The sequence below is a fragment of the Mobula birostris genome, chromosome 4 (genome assembly GCF_030028105.1).
Source record: "Mobula birostris isolate sMobBir1 chromosome 4, sMobBir1.hap1, whole genome shotgun sequence".
In the NCBI taxonomy this organism is placed as follows: Eukaryota; Metazoa; Chordata; class Chondrichthyes; order Myliobatiformes; family Myliobatidae; genus Mobula; species Mobula birostris.
Window position 1 is genome coordinate 45283653 of NC_092373.1, and position 25089 is coordinate 45308741.

Consider the following 25089-nt stretch of genomic DNA (forward strand, 5'->3'; position numbering starts at 1 on the left):
CACCATGGCTCAGGGCTCTGCAGTTTCTGCATTGGCCTCCCACATTGTCAGAGGGAACATCTTGTCAGGCTCAGGGGATTTTTTCCATCCTAATTTGCCTCAAGGCAGCAAACACATCCTCCTCTGTAATCTGTATAGAGTCCATGATCTCATAGCTACATTTCCTCACATCTATTGACTCTGTATCCGTCTCTGAAGCAAATATAGATGCATGAAATCAAGTAAGGATCTCCCCACCTCTTTTGGCTCTATGCATTGATTATTACTCTGATCTTCCAGAGAACCAAATTTGTCCTTTGCTATCCTTTTGCTCTTTATATATCTGCAGAAGACCTTAGGATTCTCAATCACTTTGTCTGCAAGAGCAACCTTACGCCTTCTTTTAGCCCTCTTCATTTCCTTTTTAAGTGTTCTCTTACAAGTGTTCTCTTAAATGCCTCAATTGTTCCTGCTTGCCTGTACCTGCTATGCACCACCTCCTTTTTCTTAACTAGGGCCTCAATATGTTTCAAAATCCAAGGTTTCCTAAACCCGTTACCCTTGCCTTCTATTCCGACAGGAACATACAAACACTGTACTCTCAAAACTTCACTTTTGAAGTCCTCTCATTTACCAAGTACACCTTTGCCAGAAAACAACCTGTCCCAATCCAGAATTGCCAGATCCTTTCTGATACCATCAAAATCGGCCTTTCTCAGATTTAGAATCTCAAGCCAAGAACCAGACCAACAAACCCCTATCACTACAGTTTGCCTCTTCTCCTCCCTTCACACCTGAGCTACAGATCCAGACTCAGTGCCAGAGATCTGTTCACTGTGGCTTCTCCTACCAAATCATTCCCCCACCAAACGGTATCCAAAGCGGTATACTTACTATTGAGGGGAACAGCCACGGGGTACTCCACACTGGCTGCCTATTTGCTTTCCCTTTCCTGACAGTCACCCAAGTAGCTGCCTTGTGCAACTTAGGGGTACTACCTCTCTGTAGCTCCTATCTATCACCCCCTCCTTCTCTTATCATCTAGTTGCAGCTCCAATTCCTTAATACAGCCTCTAAGTGCAGTTCGGTGCACTTGGTGCAGATGCACTTATCAGGGAGACTGGAGGTCTCCAAAAGTTCCCACATCTCACATAACGAACATCTATATAATACTAAAACTGTCATGCTCTGTCTGTCTGTTTGTGACCTCCAGTTAGCGCAAACGGTGCATTACAGCGGCACTTTTTTGGCTAAATTGAATTAAAATGCGCTAACTTACAGAATGCAGGCAAAGTTCAGGGTTATATATTCGTATAAAATTGCTCATTCCCCAAAAATCAACAGACTGACTTTCACCCGAGATCCAATCCGCCATCATGGAAATCAGGACGCGACAGCCCGACGCACGCACACGGCCAGCCTCAGCAGCCACACCTACCGGAGCAAAAGGACAGGGTAACTCTATTTCCAGGGGTCATATTCTGCTAATCACCATCAGCATGTGCAGGATTGGGACAGATCTAACTGCCAACCATCATATAAGAGGTAATTAAATCTTATTGTAATGATGTACTTTGAGACACCCATAAAACCCTTTGCTGCAGTCAAAGGACAGCGGTGACTATATCACGTCCATTTAGGAGAGTGCCAACCACATCATCAAGAATAATCAGCATCCTTTGGTGTTCGTGCTTCGTATCTTCTATCCAGCATTAGGGTAAAAAAAAATGGTCAGCCTAATTATGCCGCGTGGAAAGGGAAGGGGGACATTATGGTCAAGAGATGACGTCAAACGTCATCAGGAGGCGGCAAGGAGAGGGAGAGAACGAGAATCGGATGAGGCCAGGACCACACGACTCCAGGACCAAACAGTCAGGACAAAAAAAGATGAGAGAAGAAGAAACAGAGGAGGAGAGGCATGCACGTCTCCGGGATCAGAGACAAACAACAAACAGCAGAAGAGATGAAGGATGAAAGGGCTGCATGTCTCCAGAATGACAACGAGAGGCACAAAGGTGGCAGATAAACCAGAAATGACGCCATTAAAAGTGTCCTTCATTAAATGAGGAGCAGCTATATTTGCTTTGCTACATGTCGTTCTTCTTTAATAAACTGAGGTTTTCTACTTCAGTTTCCAAAGCAAAGCAATACCAATAGCATTCAGGAAAATTTAATGTTCATTCTGGTCACATCGAACTGCACTACCCTTCTCTCAAAGTGTGCCCCAACAGGTCACCCCATTGTTTAGTACCAACTAACTCTGGACCCATTTTCAGCACACTGTGTACTAACTGAAAAAAAACTTGCAATATACTTACTTGGAGCCTATGATTGTGTTTGTCCAAGCCGGGTCCTGCCTAACATCTTTGAGTCAAAGACAGACTACTCTAACACTGCCCCACTCCAACAATGACCACTCCATTTACACCTTTCTTTATATTGACTCAAGCAGTGACTCATTCCCAATGAGACTTGCAGTTTTCAAATGCCATAATGCTACACGGCTGTTTAATTAAGAAAATAAAACTTCTTCAATAAATGGAGAATGGAAAGATGATTTATAAAACAATTCAGCTACAGAAAGCCAAGGCTAAAATTTAACCAGAGTTATTGTGAGTGAAATGCTGTCTCCTCTGGGGCTCTGGAGAGCACCTACGGCTCTTGACTTTTTCTCGACATGCTTGGATTGGGAGGAAAGCACTAAGCAGTGTATTGAGCGTGCAGAATGAATTTCTAAATCATTTGAAAGTCTTAATGGTTGGGTGGGCAAATGAATTAACAAAATAATTTAAAAAGTGTTTATTTGTGGTAAATTACTTTACAGCATTGTTCCCTCTAATTTGTAATGACCAGTGTGCACAATAATCTCGTGCTGTGCAATTTTTTGCCCAGAGACAACGTGCACACTGAATTTTATATATAGAGCTATACATTTTAACAGCTAGCAAAACACTGTCAATAACTTTAGTCTCCTCTGGGTTTGATCATTTTCGCTCTCATTCATCCGACCTCTCATAAAACATAAGTAGCAGGCATTGAAGCATTTTCTTGCTGGAGCTTCTGCACACCATTCATATGTGATTTGCTTGTTAAAAAAATCCTTCAAAAACTCAAGTTTTCAAATATCACTCCACTTCTTCCCACTTGCAAATTTTCCAACAACTTTTGCTTCACGACAATACATGCAGGTAACACCAGTTTCTGTATCGTACATAAATATTTCTTGTAGCTGCACATTCCTGACCTCATGAGCTTTCAGTGTAGCAGTTTCTACTGTTTCATTAAGCCATTCCACTTTAAATGAACTGGCAGTTCTTTTGCATTTCACAGCCTTTGCATCTTTCGAATTTGACATACTGAATCAATAACTTCTTCAGTAAAAACAGTATAAGGCCATTGTAAAATCTGCAGACTCTATGTTGTCAACATCAGAAACTGGAAAAGGAAACGTGATTGTGTCCAATCAGGAAATATTCCTAACATGCCAATGAAGTAGAGGGTGACAACATTTTTTTTGTGCAGTTTAAATTCCTTTGTGCGCATGCACACCTCAGAGGGAGAATTGTTGTGCGTGTGTTTTGCACCTTTGTCCGGAGGAACATTGTTTCAGTTGGCAGTATACATGTGTACGGCTCAATGACAATAAACTGAACTTGAACTGGGGCACAGAAGTAGCTTATGAAATTCCCAATCACCAACGCTGACACCCAAACAATGATTCACGTCATCACATCAGCATGCTCACCAAGATCTGCCACAAAAGCCTCCACATTACTCTACTTTGAATTGACAGGCTGCTGGATTGTGAAAGCTTCCATCTGACAAGACACTAGAGCAGGGGTTCCCAACCTTGTTTAATGGTACTGGTGCATGGCATAAGAAAGTTTGGGAACCCCTGCACTCGAAGATCCCTGTTTCTCCCTTTCCTCACTGAAGAATACTATCACATCTCTAATTATCAATATATAAAATAGGAAAAGAACCCTCCAATAGGTAAGTGTTTTGAACAAAACGGAGTGGGGTGTCATCAAACAACAGCTAAGTATACTTTTCAAGTGCTGAAAATATAAAAATATTGCAGTAGAGACCGAGAGCCTTATCGGAGGCAAATTTTTACCAGAAAAGAAATGTAATTACAAGATGTGGAATTAAACAAAAACAAAAATAAGTTGCGGGAAATTAACCAAAGGAAAAGATTAGATTGGCCTGAAATATATAAATGGTTTTGATATAATTTGGAGGACACCTTCGAGGCTAAAATCTATTAAACCCTAACCATTATATCAAGCCATCATTAACCAAATAACCCCAGACTCACAGTGCTTTATTGGAGGTGGCAGAGTCAGGAGACTGGAAGGACAGTTGGCCGATTAAGGGCATCCGCCAGACATTTATACCCGCAGATATGGGGCGTTAAGCAAGGGTAGGGTTGATGCTGACACCTCTGATGAGACACAGAAAGGAATGGATGCCGGGCGGACGAGGGCGCCTCGGCGTTATTCGATGAGGGTGACATTTCAGTAGATGAATTACAGTGGACCAGTGAAAGGGCAGTAGGCGGTGGCACTATCGACCAGCGGAGGCTTAGGCCTGTCTTGTCCTTAAGCGGCAGCCCCGGTATCTCCCGAGAAAGCAGCCGGCCTGGGCTTTCCATTTAACAGTTCAGCATGAAGTATCGTCCTTTGATGTTAGGGGACGCGATCGGAATCCTGTCCATACCATTCCCTTACCCTCCTAGTTACTGCTGTTTCTTACCTGCAGGGCCACCAAGCAATCTACAATCTACCCGGAGCCTCATTCACAAGGACCAAACAGCCGCTTCCGCAATGGTGCAAACTCCGGCTAGCAAACCTCGCCCCAAACAGCTGGTTCCCAGATGCACAAGTTCTTTCTGCAGACAGCAATCTGCAATTGAAGTGTTCTTGTTTCGTGATGAACACACAAAGATTTGTGTGAAATTTTCAGTTATGCTACAAAATCTCATAAAATAATTTCTAAATGAGGGTAAGTAGCATAAAGTAGGTAGAGTGAATATCGTGGGAAAGAGATACTTGAAATGCGACTACTTGAGTTAACAGGTATTGAGTGTGTGAGGTTCCTTCATGCAAAAAATCAGTAAAAGGAATACTTTATAACTTTAGCTTCCCTTCTGTTCCCACCACCGTGTCTTAACGGATTGATTTCAGTGAACTTCAACCGAATTTTCATTCCTTCAACCTGTATTATTTTCAATCCTCTGTTATGCTGGCTAATGATTTTTAATAAAACTTTGATTTCTTCACAGGTTTGTTAAGTAATTTTGCAAGGCAGAGAGAATCTTTTATTTAAATAGAACATAAACACTAATATGGCTGGTTCTTTGCTGTCTTCCATAACCTATAGGACTATAGATATTTATCTTCAGAATTTGACAAAATATTGGAATTAATTGTAAGGATTCTTGTACCACCTCTCCAACTCCTTTCACCCATATTCCATCCCCTTGCAGTTCCTATGTGTGGTAGAAGATACTCATTTTGTTTGTTTTATTAACTCCAGCAGCAAAAAACACATACTTGACATTGTGACCAGAGTCCAATGCAGCACAGCTGAGGTGTCAGAAAAACTTTTTGGTCAAGTCAGTTTTTAATTTTATATTTGAGCTAACAACTTAGTGTTTCCCCCTTTGGCAGTTGTTTACCAGCTTTGAAGCTCATTGCTGCGGAGTAAAGTTGGGAACTGTACAAGTCCCATTTTTTCATGTCTTGCTGTTTAAACGTATTTGGCCATTATATAGTTAAACAAATTTAACATAGCAAGAAACGGCTGAAATCCATTTTGGAGGGCAAGTTGCTTAGAAAATAGTCACATGATTAGGCAAAACCAAACATGGCTTCATTAAAGGGACTCGTGTTCGACAAATCTTGTGTAAGTTTTTGAGGAAGAAAATAGCTAGTTAGATAAATGGAATTGTTGGGTATGTTTGCCCAGACTATCAAAAGGCATTTGACAGGATACTTCACAAAAAGGTGTCATAAAGGTGTCGTGGGCAAGCGAGCAATATGGAGTAAAATGTAAAAAGGTAGAAAACTTTATGGTCTTCAGGCTGGCAGACTATAGCAATGGAAACAAAACTATTCACAGATTCTATTAATGAAATAATCAAGAGTTGTGGATCACAATTTACTGATGATTTAAAGACAAAATGAGAGGCAAAAGAATGATTTTGACAGATCAAGTGAATGGACTGTTAGATAGTAGATGGGAATGTGGGGCTTATTTATTTTGGTGGGAGGGATAAAGAAGCTATTTCATAAAGATATTGAGAAAACATTATTGGTCTATAGAAGAATCTTGGTGTGCTCGTTCATGACACAGTAAATAAACATGCAGGTACATAAACAATTAAGAAGGCAAGAAGTGTTAAAGTAAGGAAGTCTCGCAGACATTGTACAAGGCTTTTTGGTGGAATGACTGTTGGTACCAAGAATGACTGTTCTCTGCATTGGAGAAACAATTCTTACCTTATGGTTATGGCAACATAATTTCATCTGACTAATTTCTGATATGAAGAATGTGACCTCTGAAGAGAAATACCTATATAAGACCTTAGTTAGACCCCACTTGGTGTTCAGTTCTGGTCACCTCACTACAGGAAGGATGAGGGTATAGTGCAGAGGAGATTTACAAGGATGTTGTCTGGATTGGAGAGTGTGCCTCGTGAGAACAGGTTGAATGAACTTGGGATTTTCTCCTTGGAGCGACACAGGATGACAGGTGACCTGATTGAGGTGTATAAGATGATGAGGGGCATTGATTGTGTGGCTAGCCAGAGGCTTTTTCCCAGGGCTGAAATGGTTAACGTGAAGGGGGCGTAGTTTTAACGTGCTCGGAAGTAGGTAGAGGGGTGATGCCAGGGGTAAGTTTTTAATCTAAAGTGTTCTGGGTGCGTGGAATGCACTGCCAACGAGGGTGGTGGAGGTGGATACAATAGGGTCTTTTAAGAGACTGTTAGATAGGTACATGGAGCTTAGAAAAAATAGAAGGCTATGAGGCAGAGTAATTATAGACAGTTTCTAGAATGGGTTACATGATCGCCACAAAATTGTTGGCCGAAAGGCCGGTGATGTGCTGTGGATTTCTATGTTCGAACCAAATTGAGAACATTTTGCCGATGCTTACTGGAGTCTTGAAGCATAAAGGAATCTCACCAAGATGTACAACATTTTGGGAGGAATTGACTGGTAGATGCTGAGAGACTTCCCTCAGGCTGGGGAACCTGGAACTAGATGTCAGGCCTCAGGATAAGAAATTCATTATTTAAGACTGAATTGAGGAGAAATACACATGCTCAAAAAGATGCAAATTTTTGGAATTCTTTCAGCCAAAGAACTGTGAGTGCTTACTTTATTCAATTGCAATCAATAGATTTTTTGGGCACCAGGGGAATCAGATATCATGTAGCTTGCTTTCTGTTTGCATCAGAACTGATCAATTTCTGCAGAGGTCATCCATTTGTAATACTTGTACAGTTTTCCTCTCCTTCTCATGAGCATTCTCTGATCTGTTAGATATTCCCTACAGCTTGTTATTTTGCACTTTCACATCTCTTCAATTTCTCCCATTAGTCTATGAAACAGGTAACTCTTTCCCAATTTTTCTACATGGCAGCTGTCACCTCACCCTATCAGAAATATTCCCTTTGTCCTATCAGTTTTTACCCCACCTTCTGTACAACTTCAAACTAGCTTGATGTTCCTCTTTCTCATATCGGAAATGTGAAATGATTCTGGTTGACAAGCGGAATATTACAGACGTTATCTGTTTGTCAATCCAGATTATGAGTGCTGCCAGTAGATGGTGCTGTTGAGATGTAGTGTTGGGCAGAGCAGGAAACCATCACAGTAAATTGAACAAGGCGTAGAAAATTCCAATATAGCAGATGCATTACTTTTTTTCTTGAGATGATCAGCAGGATTTCACTGGAGTCAATGTTGATTTGAATTTTACAGTCCTTCAAGAATACATTCATGGACCTATAAATTTGCAAAAATCAGTCACATGAACTAGAGAATTGTTCAAGAAAAGAGTTGCTTGAGTTTGGGTCCTTCATGGGATTGTAGAAGACAATCTTTCTTGGAAGAACTGATGATAATTTGTTGAACTGGACTGAACCATATTCAAATGGATGTTTCAAATAATTAAATCCTCCGCTTGTTCCTACTTTTTTCACCTAGATGCTGACTGACCAGCTTCATATCACTAGCATTTCCTGTTTTTATTTTGAAATTAATTGACTTTCTGTTAGTGATTTTGGAAATGACCCGTTTGGAAGCAGCCTGTATCAAATTAACATCAAAGAAGGGAAACAAATTTTTTCTCACTTTTTTGAAAAGATCATTCTGGATAAAATGTGATTCACATGGCCATTAGTGGTTGCCGCTTCCAATTATCAGTTTGATAATTTGGCTGTAAAATCTTTCACTATTATGCTCTTGTATTATGTTGTTGATTCAATGAGAGGGATAGAGTTCTTGGTGCACACACTTTTTAAATAGTTCAGAATACATCAAATAAAAAGGAAATTCGGACTTTGTAAATTAGATACTGTACACAATGCTGCAGTAAAAGTAGGAGTCTGCTGAGATTGCAACAGTTTGTAAACCAATTAAGAGCCACCAGTATTATGAAAAATCTGGAAACTTCTTGAAGCAAATGTGGACATTCAGGGCAGTTTTAGCAGTGATCATCCATAATCTATATTATACTTTTATCTCACTGATGAAACATAGAAACATAGAAAACACACAGCACAATACAGGCCCTTCGGCCCACAAAGCTGTGCTGAACATGTCCCTACTTTAGAACTACCTAGGCTTCACCCATAGCCCTTTATTTTTTCTAAGCTCCATGTAGCTATCCAGGAGTCTCTTAAGAGACCCTATCGTTTCCGCCTCCATCACTGCTGCTGGCAGCCCATTCCATGCACTCACCACTCTCTGTGTAAAAAACGTATCTCTGACATCTCCTCTGTACCTACTTCCAAGCACCTTAAAATTGTGCCCTCTCGTGCTGGCCATTTCAGCCCTGGAGATTAATCCACATGATTAATGTCTCTCATTATCTTGTACACCTCTATCAGGTCACCTCTCATCCTCCGTCGCTCCAAGGAGAAAAGGTCGAGTTCACTCAACCAATTCTCATAAGGCATGCTCCCCAATCCAGGCAACATCCTTGTAAATCTCCTCTGCACCCTTTCTATGGTTTCCACGTCCTTCCCATAGTGAAGTGACCGGAATTGAGCATAGTTCTCCAAGTGGGGTCTGACCAGGGTCCTATATAGCTGTAATATTACCTCTCGGCTCTTAAACTCAATCCCACAATTGATAAAAGCCAATGCACCATATGCCTTCTTAACCACAGAGTCAACCTGCGTAGCAGCTTTGAGTGTCCTATGGACTCGGACCCCAAGATCCCTCTGATCCTCCACACTGCCAAGAGTCTTACCATTAATACTATATTCCGCCATCATATTTGACCTACCAAAATGAACCACCTCACACTTAACTGGGTTGAACTCCATCTGCCACTTCTCAGCCCAGATTTGCATCCTATCAATGTCCCGTTGTAACCTCTGACAGCCCTCCACACTATCCACATCACCCCCAACCTTTGTGTCATCAGCAAATTTACCAACCCATCCCTCCACTTTCTCAACCAGTGGAATACAGCTCCTTGACTTGAATCATTCACTCTCTTTCTTTCCACAGATGCTGACTGAACTGTTGAGTATTCCCTAATATTCAGCATCTACAGTGTGTTGCCTTTGGTAATCCAGCAGATTTGCTTTTGAATGGATTGAGGAAGCACAACTGAAACATTAAAAGTCCATTCTGAATGTCAATGGGCAGTTCTTTCTAAATTGAGTTATATTTTCATGTGAATAATTATAAGATGGTGTCTAAGAACTCCCATTGAGGTAGGATGTTCACTGGGCAGTGGATTCTCAACGGTATATCTGCTGGTACTCGGGTATTAGAAACTGCGTAAAGCGTGCCTTACACACTGCTTATATGGATCAAGTCATTGCACAGAGAATAAGGTAAAACGATAACCATGCAGAATAAATTGTAAAAGCTACGGCAGCGCAGGTAAGCATAACAAGATAGATTGTGAGGCCAAGAGCCCATCTCATCATTCGAGAGGTCTGTTCGAGTGTCTGTTAACAGTGGGGTAGAGGTTCTCCTTGAGCCTGCTGGTACGTGCTTTCAGGCTTTTGTAACTTCCACTAGATAGTTTAGGGGAGTAGAGAGAGTACTTGGTGTGATTGTGGTCTTGGATTATTCAAGTTCAAGTTCAATAGTTATTTAATGAATACTCTTGAATTCAGCCAAAGGAAGCAGCATTACTCCAGAGCACATATATAGACCACGTCCCTGAGTAACACAGCCTATAAATTGATGGTGCCTGGGTGTTATTGGAAAGAACAAGCAGTTCTTAGCAGTCCGCCATTGAAAGTACAGCAATTCAATTCAATTCAATTTAATTCAAATTCAACCATACATAAATATCCATGAATACAGCAAAGCAAACGGTTTTTCTTCAGGGTCAAGGTGCAAAACATAGTACCAACATTTATAAACAGCACAAGGCACATGTAGCACATATAAGATAGCAAACATATGTAAGATATCAGTAAAAATTCAGCCACACAAAAAATATTTAGTCCAAGACCCTGATTCCATGAATGTTACAGCAGTCTGCAGTCTAACACCATTTGGTTTGACTTCTGCCAAGCAAACACTGAGGGCAGCATTGACTCCAGCTTGGATGCCACTCCACATCGCCCCAGCACTCTGGTGGTGCGCACCAACTCCAACACATCTCTTCTGGGCAACTACAAACCGGCAACACCACGACCCAAAGCCAAGTCCTCACCACGACCAAGGCCACACAGCTCTCCACTGTCTGACCCTGCTGTCCACCAATAATTCAGTGAATCAGACTTGCACTATTCTACATCAGCAATGTCAAACAGGGTCCAGTGATCACAAGAAAAAAAACTAAATTTGCAAGTGGATGACAACCAGAGGGCCAGAACAACTGGTGGAGAGGTGGAAGCAGGTGTTGATAAAACCACAGACAAAGTCAGGAATCGAAAGGTTGAGCCTGGTGTGACATATGTCCTGAGCTGCATATATTTCAATGCAAGAAGTATTGTAGGAAAGGCAGGATCAACACATGGAATTATGATACTGTAGCTATTAATGAGACCTGGTTACAGGATGGGCAGGACTTGCAGCTCAATATTCTGGAGTTCTGTTGTTTCAGATACAACAGAATGGGTAGGATTAAAGGATAGTTGGTGTTACTAGTCAGAGAATATGTCACAATGCCCAGGTATGACAGTCTGGAGAACTCATCTTGTGAGGTTTCATGGATGGAACTGAGGAGTAAGAAAGGAATAAGACCACATTAATGGGGCTATATTACAGATCATCCAATAGTCTGAGAGATTTTGAAAAACAAATTTGTAGAGAGATTGCACACTATTGCAAGAAACATAAGGTTGTTATAGTAGGTGATTTTAACTTTCCACAAATTGGCTGGGACTCCAATACTATAACAGGACTAGATGGGTTAGAGTTTGTCAAATATGTTCAGGAAAGTTTCCTTAATCAGTATGTAGAAGTCCCAGTGAGAGAGTTTGTGATACTTGGATCTGCTATTAGGGAATGAGGCAGGGCAGGTGAGAGAAGTTTGTATAGGGGAACGTTTTGCACTTAATGACCAGCTGCTTGTGGACTACAGGAGGAATAGAGACCGGCTAATCCATATTGACATCAATGGATCTGGGGTTGAGAAGGTGAAAAAATTTAAGTTCCTCGGCATACACATCACCGAGGTCCTCACGTGATGCAAAAAGCACAACAGCACCTCTTTCACCTCAGACAGTTGAAAAAGTTTGACATGAGTACTCAAATCCTAAGGGCTTTCTACAGGGGTACAAATGAGAGCATCCTGACTGGCTGCATCAATGCCTGGTATGGGAACTGTACCTCCCTTAATCGCAGGACTCTGCAGAGGGTGGTGCAAACAGCCAGCACATCTGTAGATGTGAACTTCCCACTATTCAGGACATTTACAAAGACAGGTGCTTAAAAAGGGCTCGAAGGATCATTAGGGACCCAAGTCACTCCAACCACAAATTGTTCCAGCTGCTATCATCAGGGAAACGGTACTGCAGCATTAAAGCCAGGACCAACAATCTCTGGGACAGCTTCTTCCACCAGGCCATCATTAATTCATCATTAATTCATGATTAATTCATGCTGATACAATTGTATTTCTATGCTATATTGATAGCCCTGATGTACACACTATTTATTACAAATTCCTATAAATTGCACATTTAGAACAAGACATAAAATAAAGATTTTTACTCTTCATGTATGTGAAGGATGTAAGAAATAAAGTCAATTCAATTCAATGCCATTAGTTTCAAAGTAAATATGCAAAAAGGTAGGTCTGGTCTGTGGGTTGAAATTATAAATTGGAGAAGGAGCAATTTTGATGGTATCAGAAAGAATCCGGCAAGTGTGGATTGGGACAAGTTGTCTTCTGGCAAAGGTGTACTTGGTAAGTGGGAGGCCTTCAAAAGTGAGAGAAAAAAGCTTGCATGTGCCTATCAGAATAAAAGGTAAAGGTTACAGTTGTAGGAAACCTTGGTTTTCAAGAGGTATTGAGGCCCTGGTTAAGAGAAAAAAAAGAGGTGCATAGTAGATAAAGGCAGGTAGGAACAAATGAGGTGTTTATGGAGTATAAGAAATGCAAGAGAACACTTAAGAAAGAAATCAGGAGGGCTAAAGGAAGGCATGTGGTTGCCCTGGCAGACAAGGTGAAGGAAAATCATAAGGGATTCTACAGATATGTTAAGAGCAAAAGAATTGCAAGGGACAAAATAGATCCTCTGTAAGATCAGAACGGTAATCCACGAATGGCCCCAAAATAGATGGGGGAGATCTTAAAGGTTTTTTTTGCATCTGTATTTATGCAGGAGACTAACACAGGCAAAGTAGCTTCAACTTCATGCACCCAATACAGTTCACAAAGGAGGAGGTGTTTGCTGTCTTGAGGCAAATTAAGGTGTATAAATTCCCAAGGCCTGACAAGGTATTCCCTTTACCCTCGGAGACAAGTGGAGAAGTTGCCAGGGCCCTGACAGAGATATTTAAATCATCCTTAGCAACAGGTGAGGTACCAGAGGATTGGAGGATAGACAATGTTGTTCCTCTGTTTAAGAAAGTCTAAAAAAATAAACCAAGAAATTATAGGCTGGTGAGCATAACATCACTAGTGGGAAAGTTATAGGAAGGTATTCTAAGGGGCTAGATATATTAGTATTTGGACAGACATGGACTAATTAGGGATAATCAGCATAGTTTCATGCGTGGTAAGTCGTGTCTGACCAAACTTACAGAATTTTTGAAGAAGTTACCAAGAAAGTCGATGAAGGCAAGGCAGTGGACGTTGTCTACATGGACATTAGCATAGCATTTGATAAGGTCCTGCATTGGAGGTTGGTCAAGAAGGTTCAATCACTTCACATTCAAGATGTGATAGTATGCATTGGTTTTGTGGGAGAAGCCAGAGAGTGGTAGTAGATGGTTGCCTCTCTGACTGGCGGCCTGTGACTAGTGGAGTGCTGCAGGGATCGGTTCCGGGTCTGTTGTTGTTTACCATCTGTAATAATGATCTCGATGATAATGTTGTTAACTGGATCAGCAAATTTGCAGGTGACAACAAGATTGAGAGTGCAGTCGATAGCGAGGAAAACTATCACGACTTGCAAAGGGGTCTGGACCAGCTGGAAAACTTGGCTGAAAAATGGCAGGTGTAACTTAATGCAGTCAAATGTGAAGTGTTGGTCTAGCCAGAGCAGGTATTACACAGCGAACGGTGGGGCACTGAGGAGTACTGAAGAACAAAGGGATCTGGGAATACAGGCACATAACTCATTGAAAGTTGCGCCACAGGTAGATAGGTTTGTAAAGAAAGCTGTTGGGCGTATTGAGCACAGGAGAGGGAATGTTATGTTGAAGTTGTGTAAGACATTAGTGAGGCCTAACTGGGAGTACTGTATGCAGTTTTAGTCACCTACCTCCAAGAAAAATGTAAATAAGATTGAAGGAGTACAGAGGGAATTTACAAGGGTGTTGCCGGGACTGGAGGACCTGAGTTATAAAGAAAGATTGAATGGATTAGGACTTTATTCCTTGGAACATAGAAGATGGAGGAGAGATTTGATAAAGGTATACAAAATTATGAGGGATATAGATACGGTAAATGCAAGAAGGCTTTTTACTACTGAGGTTGAGTGGGACTACAACTTGAGGTCATGGGTTAAAGGTGAAAAGTTTAAGGGGAACATGAGGGGAAACTTGTTCATTCATAGGATTGAGAGTGTGGAATGAGCTGCCAGTGCAAGTGATACATGCGAGTTCAATTTCAATGCTGAAGAGAAGTTTAGATAGGTACAAGGATGGTTGGGGTATGGACGGCTGTGGGTCCAGTGCAGATCAATGGGAGTAGGTAATTTAAATGGTCCGGCACATACTAGATGGTCCAAACAGCCTGTTCCTGTGCTGAACTTTTCTATGACTAGAAGTGACTGAGACAATCACTCACTGTTGGATTACACACCACTTTTGCACACCGACTCCTCTGACGTCTATCTGACGCAGGCAGCAGCACGATCTACACCAAGCCCTGCTCCTCTGCCAATGAGTAACCTACAGATGGGGTGGACTGTAGCACTTCAGATTTTTGATGTCCAGCAGTGTCCTGTGATCGTGCAAAATACAATAACACCTCTGGTTGGCCCTGTAAAAGCCGCCATCTTACCAGAATTTCACACAAGCAATCCATCTTGTCTTCCACCAAGCAAACATTATGGCAGTACTGATGGGAGGGGCTAGCCCCCAATCCAGCATAGACACGTGCCACTCTGCCTCTGGTGTCACCCATCCTGGACTGCTGCAACAGAGAAACCCGCAGCATGAAACCTATTCCTCACTATAATGAGGCCATGCAACTCCGCGCACCGTTGGTCTCGCCAATAAATCACTGAGCTGGATTTGCAGTATTTTACATTACCAATGTCCAACTGGGTCTTACGATCACAAGAAAAACATGCAAGACAATCACTTGCTGTTAGATTGCACACGGCCTTAGTGCACCGATTCTGGTGCCTTCCCATAGCAGGGAGCAACATGGTCTGCACCAAGTCCAGCTCTTCCACCAACAAACAACTCAGTACTGGGTTACACTTGTAGTACTTGAAGATCTTGATGTCCAGGTTTGTCTTGCAATCATAAAAGACATTTACAAAAGACAATAATGCCTTTGGTTTGCCTCAGAGAGGCTGCTGTGTCCTGACGTGCCACCAATTTACTGGCAGCTTTACAGGGTCAGAGGGAATTATGGACAGAGTCCACAGATGGGAGTCTGGTTCCTGTGATGTGTTGAGCTATGTCCATAACTCTGCAGTCACATGCAGAGCAGTGGCCATATCAAGCTGTTGTGCAACCAGATAGAATGGTTTCTATGGTGCAATGAGAATCAATGGGAACATGCTGATTTTCTTTACTTCCTGAAGAAGTGGAGGAGTTGATGAGCTTTCTTGCCCATGACATCCATGTGGGTGGACCAGCACAGTATAGGATGATGTTTACACCTAAGAACTTGAAACTCTCAACCTCAACATCATCGATGTAGACAAGAGCATTTGCACTCTTCACCCCCTTTCTCGTCAATGACCAGCAGCATGTATGAACACAGAGAGCTAATAATTTCACATAACTTCCTTATAATGGCTGTCAGATCCCAAACAGAACTCCTCTGATTCAAAATCAGGTTTATTATCACTGTCCTATGTTTTGAAAGTTGTTGTTTTGAGTAAGTACAGAGCAAGAAATAAAAATGACTGTAATTAATAAATAAAAGGAGAAAAGAAGAATTGTGAGGTAGTGCTCATAGGTCCATGGACTTTTCAAAAATCTGATGGCGGAGAGAAAGAAGTTGTTCCTAAAACATAGAGTGTGGGTCTTCATGCTTCCTGTACCTCCTTCCTGGTGGTAGACTTGTATTCAATGTACAGTACTCCTCAGCAGTTCATTCCTTTTTATTTCCACTATATTGTATTCTGGCAGGGGTTTGGGAATCTGCGTCTCTCCTCAGACCTCCTCAGTTCAATTTGTGTTAACTTGGTGCAAACCAGGAATCAGACTTGCCTAAGGATGTTTATTAAGTGTTGTTCCAAATGTGCCTTAAGACATCTAATTCTAATTCTATAGTTCTGTATTGTTAAAAGTCATGTTTACTATACACACTACTCAATTCTGTCTCCAGGCATTTCAACATAGAAACAGACGGACAAAGAGTACTTGGTACACACTGTACATTACTATTTTCAGCACTGTGATATTACTGAGTGTATGCCTACCCTGAAGAAGTTTAAATCTGCTCTTGAACAGTTTAGTGAGAGCCTCCCTCACTGCTCCCTCTCAGTGATCTCTGCTGCCCTCCGACTCTTCGACCATGTACTCAGCCAGACTTGCACCTTCTACTTGTCCTCCTTTCCCTCATCCCCCACCGTTTTATTCTGACGTCTTTCCCCTTCATTTCCTGCCCTGATTAAGATTCTCAGCCCGAAACATCGACTGATTATTCATTTTCTTAGATGCTGTCTGACCTGCTAAGTTCCTTTAGCATTTTGTGTGTGTAGCTCTGGATATCCAGTAACTGCTGAAGCTCTCATGTGTATGAATTTTCTGTTTGGGGTTGTTATCATCAGCTGTGGCTTTGTAATTTATATAAATAGTGGCCTAAAGCCAAGTCCATACTAAATGTAGGCGAATACTGTTCAATTTATTTAAGTCAAACAGAAGCTTTAAGTATATGAAATTATCAGATTAGTTTGGTGCATGATAATATGTTTTCACAAACCAAGTATGAATCTGATTAGAAAACCATGTTACGTTCCTTGTCGTTACGAGGTCATTTGCTGCCTTTTCAAATAATACCTCCAGAAGGTAGATTCCTCCTGGTTTTAATATTTCAATACTTGGGTTAGTGCAGTGGATATTGACTGTGAGGACAGATTTGCGCTGTTGTAAACAAGGCATATGTCTTGATAATGGATTATTATTTAATAATAGCAAAACAACAATTACCTAAATATTTTCTGAAGATTTATTTCGACATGAATAAAACCAAGTGAGGAAAAACATTTTCCCAAATGTTCCTGTATCCTTTATGGTTTAGGGATAATACCCATTATAATTCATTTGCTTCATCTCCAAAAGCAGATAAGTTGAAATTTCCTCCAATTAATTAATGGGAAATTTGAAATCGATAACTTCAGCTGTTCTCAAGCCTTTGTTTTCATCTGCATCTCTGACTGAACCACCTGTTCACAATTGTTTCATCTCATTTCTTATCTACTTCTTCACTCACACCTGCCATTTTCCATGTTTATAATACCACTCAACTCTACCTGTGCCTGAACCCATCTGCAGACCATTCTCACCCCTGTTTTTACCACCTTCCTGTCCAACTATTCCAATGCATTTCTGGATAGTTTCCCACTTTCAGAGTCATCCAAAGTTCCACTGCCTATATATAGAATTGTACCAATTTGCACCAAACACCTCGCTCTACCCTCTTGTCTCCTAATCAGGACAATGTCATATATTTAAAGCTCTGTTCCTTGGTAGTCAAGTCACACAGCTTGTAAAGAGAACATCATCTGCCCTTTATCAAATACATGGGGCACTAAATGTGCACTGATTTCAATAACAGCACACGCAGAACACTATCTTCCTTCCTGGATGTATCAGACAGGACTATTTTTGACTACCTGCAGTTCTACTGCACCCTGACATAAACATAACAGTTTTTATGACATCTTTCAAGGTCACTGATATGTCATAATTTTTGTGTCAGGTGTTTAAAAAGTCAAAAAGTAGAGGGCATAAATCTTAGGGTAAGGGGTAAAAATATATTAAAGAAGATCTGAAGAAGATTTTTTTTCAACCAGAGTTGTTTACAATGTGGAATTCGCTGCCTGTGTGGCTAGATAGAGGCAGAAACTCGTACAACCTATAAGAAGTATCTAGTTGAGCACTTGAATTTGCAAGGCACAGAAGGCCACAGACCAAGTTCTGGTAAATGGGATTTATGTAGATGTTAGCAGGATATGATGGGCTGAAGGACCTGTTCTTATGCTGTGTCACTTACATTGTATCATTTCTTAATGCATGTATGTATGCATTTCTAAATGACAATAAAAAAGGACTTGAGTGTTCTCATAATCTAATCTAGGAGCTACATACATTTCAGCAAGAACAAAGGTTGCTGCAGTAATGTTAAATATGAATGTGCCACCAGTTTTATACTAAGATTTATATATTTCTTTATGCAATCTAAGGTTTGAATAGATGGAAAGTACTAAAAAATGCTGCCTATTTATATTCAAAGCAAATATCATGTATTTATTGCATTTAGACAGACTAGATTCTATTTGTAACCTTACATGGCAAAGGAGGACTTAAAAGATGACAAGCTTTATTACCCTGTGTTACAGTGAGAAAGGAACCAAGTTGACAAATATTGTCTCTGTCTCTGCTTTTATTATAGATTTTGATAAAACATTGCCACTATCATTTATAATAACCCTGCAATTTGATGATTTTGATCAATTTGTTTGTAGTCTCCTAATATGTAGCAGATCAAGAACATTTTCTTAGATAAAATAAATTTTTAAAAAAACATCTATTTATTTTTCAGTAAAAAATAGTACTTTAACTCTAGAATGATCAATGTGTATTTTTTGCTATACTTTGTCTATGAAAATAAGATATTTTCAATAGATGTTTAGAACTTTGCTACATGTTTGCTTCGAAGCAACTATTTACTATAATGGTTCAGTTTTTCACAAGGGATTATTGGCACTAAAATGCAAGTACAGTATTTCTTTGAGTCCCACTTTCTGGTACCCTGTTCCCCACAACAGTATGACATTTGATTCAAGACAGATGCAATGCATGCAAACACATAAAAGGACTTGCTCTTTGTTTGATCTCAACACTTTATGAATCTTTTGCACAGCTCATTTTATTTCAAAGCAGTTTTGGAGCCATCCAAAATATTTCAAAGACCCAACCAATTTATACTGAAGGGGTAAATGGCTGCATCTGAAGTATTAAACAGCCCTGGAGCACCTTTCTTTCAAAACATATTTATATCACAATTTCAAAAAGTTATTCAAATATTTTACTCATATTGACAATATTTTTCTTTGTTGCTTCCACTTTTTAGGTTAAAAAGCAGTGACTGAAATGATGAGAATGGACTTCGAATTTATCATTACCCCTTGCCCCATTTTGACAAACTGCTGAGTAAACATTGGATTTAAGTTGATAATCACCCTTAAGAGAGGCTTATAGAAAACTTTGAACTTGACTACACATTTTTATTGATGACACAAAAGGGAATAAATTATCTTTGCATTACAAAATGTGATTATACCAATGCATGCTCAAACCAACTGTTCATCATTGTCAACTGTCTCCGGACAGCCACATTATTATATAAAGTGCATTAATGACTTGGCAATTATTATTACCATTCCAAAAGCAGAAACTGAAAGGATACAAGAAGAATATTATGTCAATGGAAAGCTTTGGAGTTTTTCTCAAACCCAATTAAAACCTGATGCTCAAATTTCTTCAGGTGTAAAATTATACTTGATCTGATCATAATGTATTGTCCTTTAGCAAAATACATTAAAATAAAACTGATGGGAGGAAGGGTTCTTTTAGGTGTCACAAAATGAGGTAATGTTATTTTGAACAATAAATGAAACTTGTTTTTTTTTTGAATAAAGTAATCTTCTTATCATGTCCAAGGGCAGTCTATACACGGCCCAGCCAGAAATGGACACATTTTTGCATCTTGTTGTTGAATTCAGCAAGATCTGCAGCAGTACAAGGTTCCTCTAGCGACGGGCATTGCAGGAGATGTTGCATAGTTTGTGGCTCAGTTCCACACTCACAAGTTGTCGGGCTGGTTGTATATCCCCATTTGCTTAGTGACACCTTTGAACGACCTACTCCAGTCCTAAGTCTGTTAAGGCACTTCCAGGTTGCCCAGTTGCAATTAGCTCCTTGGGGAAGGCTTTCATCTGGTGGAATTTCCATTGTTGGGGGCTGTCTGAGACTGGCGAGCCAGTCTTTCCATGCTAAGAAGATGGATGTCGTTCTGAATGCAAACTGCCGACTTATCACAGGTTGTTTAAAACCAACAAACACCAACAGCCTATGTATCCTGGCGGGTATCGCTCCCCCTGATATAAGAAGAATGGTAGCCAGCAAGAAAGAACAACTCGGTCAAACATCAGATGGGAGGCACCCTCTACATGGTCATACACCTACACCCAGCTGCCTAATGTCAAGGAAGAGCTTCATGAACAGTGTTGTTCCATTACAATAAAGTAATGAATATATATTTTTGGATCAGGCCATTAGCCCAGGATGTTGTGCTGAACCAGTTAAGCTAATTATGGTAAATTAAGAGTTTTATTTAATTACTTGTTTTGCATAATTTTACCTGTCCCCATGAAATAACAACTGTGAGTATGTGAATATAAAAATTAAGAATGAAAATAACAATATTTTCATCCATTACCATGTTTCCCACACCGTGTTCTTGCTTGCATTTAGCCTCTGCTTCTGCAACTTATAATTTCTCTTTTTTTCCCTTATGAAGAACAAATTAAAGCAGTAAATTCATATAGTATTTTGTGCATGCAGTTGATAAAATATGGAGAGTAGGGTTAACCTTTCAGGTCTTTGGAAGTGGTTCTTCATTAAGTGACACTTTTTGGAGCTGATCATACCAAATACATTGAGGTGAAAGTATTGCACATCTGAAGAGATGCTTTCAAATGGCGTAGTGCAGAGAAACGCCTGCTAATTTTATGTAGAGTTGCTGAAACAGTCCTGGTTAGTATGATGTGCCAGAATTTGATTGTTGTGGTGGTTCAGAAATGTGTGCTGTGCCTAGCATTAACAGAAGTCCAAGTTGATTTTAGTATATTATTTTTCTGCTGATAATCTATAGCTCTGTGCTTTAAACCTTACACTCTACAATATAATCACTGGCCACTTGGGATATGCACCATTCCTTAGGTGATTGCATTTGGTTTCAGATAGATAAATAGATACTTTATTGATCCCAAAGGAACATTACAGTGTCACAGTAACTTTACAAGTGCATAGATATAAATATTGGAAGAGAAGCAGAAAGAATAAAAGTAAGTTACCACAAACTCCGGTCTAACAGGAGGGGGTCATCACTTCCCCGGCTATCGTATATCACTAAAAGGGCTCCTCTGTTCAGCCAAGGTGACATGCAGAGGGTGAGAAACATTGCTTTGTAAACTGTGGAGAAATTCTGCATTTAAAGCGCTGATTTAATATTGTGTCGGGGGCTGAGATCTGATGCCCCTTCTGCCCCTATTTATCACAGCAATACAATATATGGAATATTCAGGTTAGGTCGAGATTTTACTATTTGCATAGTAATTATCTTGCTGTGCGAAGGGCCAGCCCTGTTAACTCAACCAGCCAGGCGCAGCAAAGCTAATTTTAATAAGAGGGGCGTGGTCAAAATGTAGCTGCTTCAATAAATTACCTGGATCCAACGCGATCAGATTCTGCAAATACTTAGAGATCTTCGCGGTGCTAGATGAAAAGCAAGTTAACATATGTAACAGGACTGTAGTTATTTCAATGGGAGAAGCTATTCAGAAAGGTCACCATGCTTTGCTTAATCCAGGAGAGGAGGGTGAACTGGTAGGTACATACTGTATTGCTTCTTTGGAAAAAGCTTGGAATTTAATACAAAGGAAATACATAATGATTATGTGCTGCTTGTCAGTTGTTCCATGATAGAGATACCTTGCTTTGAATATATATATAAAATCCTCTTAAGGGTGCTGTGGAAACTTAAAATTGTGTTTAGAATTTGAAACTAAAGCTGTACAAGCTTCTTATGTCACCTGAAGTGAAGGATAAGTACAAAAGTTAACCCTCTAAGTTTGAGAGAACAAGTGAAACTCAAAAGAAGCTGTGTTGGATAAATAGAATTTGCATCAAAAATATCATTTTAATGGTCAGTTAAGTTTTTCCTGACGCAAAGATGAAAAATAAATGATATGCACAGAAACAAAAAGTGATTAAGATAACAAATGGCATTAAAATGCAGAATCAATTGACTCATTGTGTTGAGTGGGAGCAGTGAGACATGCAGAGCAGGGAGTTCTCACTCCAGCAGATCTGCTCTGTTTGTTGGCAAAGTGAGAAAGCAGCAGATCCTAGAATTTGTTACAGCATACCTATTGTTGAGGAGAAAAGATTACAGGTGTATTTCTGAACAGCCGTGTAGTTACGCTATCAAAAGGAAAACACGAACCAGCAGATACTGGAATCGGGAACAAAAGGCAACAAACTGCTGAAGGAACTCAGTGGATCAGGCAGCATCTGTGGAGTGAAATGGACAGTCAAAGTTTCAGGTTGAGACCTTTCGTCTGGATGGAAATAAATCAGGCTTTTGAATTACTAGTCACTTTATTCTTTGGTTTTTAGTTTTATTCTACATTGATACATGTATTAGACGAGCTTTTTAACCTATTTTAAGTTGTGACAGCAAGGTCTTCTATTCTAACAGACTGTAATGTTAATGGAATAAACTGAAAAGATGTCTGTAGATTTCTAGCTGTTGCCCTGAGTTTATAAACAAATACGATAATACAGTAATAGAATTCTCCCAGTCAGGTGCACCTAGTTCAGAATCAGATTTAGTATCACTGGCATATGTCATGAAATTTGTTGTTTTGTGACAGCAGTACATTGCAGGACATGAAATCACAAATTACATTAAGAAAGAATTTGTGTGTTTGTGTGTGTGTGTGTGTGTGTGTGCGCGCGCGCATGCGCACGCAAAAAGGAGAGCAAATGAAATAGTTATGGTCAATGTCCATTCAGTAAGTAGAAGAGAAAGTGGAAGAAGTTGTTCCTAAAATGGTGATTGTGTATTTTCAGGCTCTTGTACCACCTCCTTGATGGTAGTAAGGAAAACAGGCATGTCCTGGTTAATGGTCATTGATAATAGATGCCAGCTTTTTTGAGGCATCACCTTTTGAAGATGTCCTCTACACTGGGGAGGCTCATGTCTATGATGGAGCTAACTGAGCTTACAACTTTCTGCAGCTTTTTCTGATCCTGTGCAGTGATCCCTCCATACCAGACAGTGATGCAACCAGTTAGAATGCTCTCTCCACGGTATACCTGGAGACATTTGCTACAGTCTTTGGTAACATACCAACTCCCCTCAATCTCCTAATGAAGTATAGCCACTATCATGCCTCCTTTGTAATTGTATCAGTATGTTAAGCCAGGATGGATCTTAAGAGATGTCGACACTCAGAGGCTGGTTTATTTTTCATTAAGTTGCTTGCATGATAAAATTACCATCTAGGTTAGCATGTACAAGTTTGTGACACTTCAGTATTAATACTTTAATTAAGAACTCATATTTGGAGATTTATAATATAGAATCCAATATTTATGTGCGTAAAACATCCCAATATTCTTCTCAAGCACATCACTCGTACTGAGGCTAGGCTGCTGACAGCAGCTCGCCAGAGTCCTCTGACCTGGGCCAGTCTTTCAAGTTGTTACCAGGTGTAGCCCACCATGTGTCTTCAAGGCAAAGATCCTTCCTCCCCCGGATGTAAGGTCTTTGGGGCTTCTGTTGGTGTTTCTGAAGCTCTGGGTTTATAGGAGATGGGGTTGGTAGTCCTTCACCCAACCCTCCTCTTTTCAAAGCTGGGCTTGGGGCTGTCCATGGCAGAATTAAAGCATTCCAGCACAGCCATAGAAAATTCTTAATTTTCTGAACAAAATCACAGTAATTATTTGCGCTGCTCTTCAAACATGTCACTAATTGCACTTGTACTGATGATATGTTTTCAATGTCAGACCGATTTCAGTGCATAATGTTTTGCAGCATGCCTACTGTGGACACTCAGAATAATCAGAAGGGTTTCAGCCTGAAATGTCAACTGCACTTTTTTCCATAGATGCTGCCTAGCCTGCTAAGTTCCTCCAGCATTTTGTGTGTGTCGCTCAGACGTCAGTCATGCTACTCTCCCTGTAGCAGCACACTATAATGGAGACCTACAATAGCAAGATGCAATCCAATGCTCTGATAGGTGCCCATTAGTCAGTTACCTTGTATCCTATGGGCATATTTACAAACCTACCTATGACAGAAATAAACACATTCTCCTCACCCTCCCCCAATCAATGATCTGCTGACCGCCCCACCAGCCAGTCTCCCAATGACTGCTGCCTATTGATCTGTCAGCCCCCATTCCACAACCTCCCCACCAGTGATACAAAGCTTTGGTCCTGATCACTCCCTCACACAGTGAACTATGAGCGTGAGCCTTTCTCCAGACACAGAATTGTATCCCACTTCCAAAGCTCCATACCCCAAGCTCAAATACTCCATCAGGCTCTGAACCAAGAATTATTATTTCCTTATCCATATTACAACCCTGATAATTACCCTGATCACTCCAACAGATCTGAAAGGACAGTCTGATCATTCCTTTAGAACCTAACCACATTCCCAATTACTGACACTGGCTTTAATCCACTGTCCCATTCACCATTCCCAGTCCTCAATCTGACATCCATATTCCCATTATCTCCCAGCCCTGGGCCCACCAATACAGGTAGTTGCACTCTCTAATTTTACACTCTCTGTTGATGCACTGTGCAAGGGAAAATATGTAAGGATTCCATGCCTCATGCCCAGACAGTGAACTCATGACTGAACTGATGTTAGGAATAATGGATAATGATAAATTAGTCCATTCCTGTAAGAGCTGGTGTGCTAGCTGGTCTGACGGGATATATGGTACAGTAATTTTTGTGGCTTCAGGTCATGTAGGCTGCAATATTTTTGCCCTTCTAAATCAATATGTTCTTTACTTTCCAG

The 25089-nt window shown here is 40.5% G+C and overlaps 2 protein-coding genes across 5 annotated transcripts in view; one reads left to right on the top strand and one right to left on the bottom strand.

The window, feature by feature from the left end:
- opa1 (OPA1 mitochondrial dynamin like GTPase) overlaps positions 1-4804 on the bottom strand; it is a 142427-nt gene extending 137623 nt beyond the window's left edge. For all 4 annotated transcript variants that reach the window (XM_072255295.1, XM_072255293.1, XM_072255294.1 and 1 more), the window contains exon 1: positions 4735-4804. The gene's annotated coding sequence lies outside the window, so the exon portion shown is untranslated. The remainder of the gene's footprint in view (positions 1-4734) is intronic.
- Positions 4805-5847: 1043 nt separating this feature from the next.
- atp13a3 (ATPase 13A3) overlaps positions 5848-25089 on the top strand; it is a 124185-nt gene continuing 104943 nt past the window's right edge. Inside the window, 1 exon segment of the mRNA XM_072256954.1 lies at positions 5848-5886. Within this exon segment, the coding sequence (XP_072113055.1) occupies positions 5848-5886 (39 nt within the window).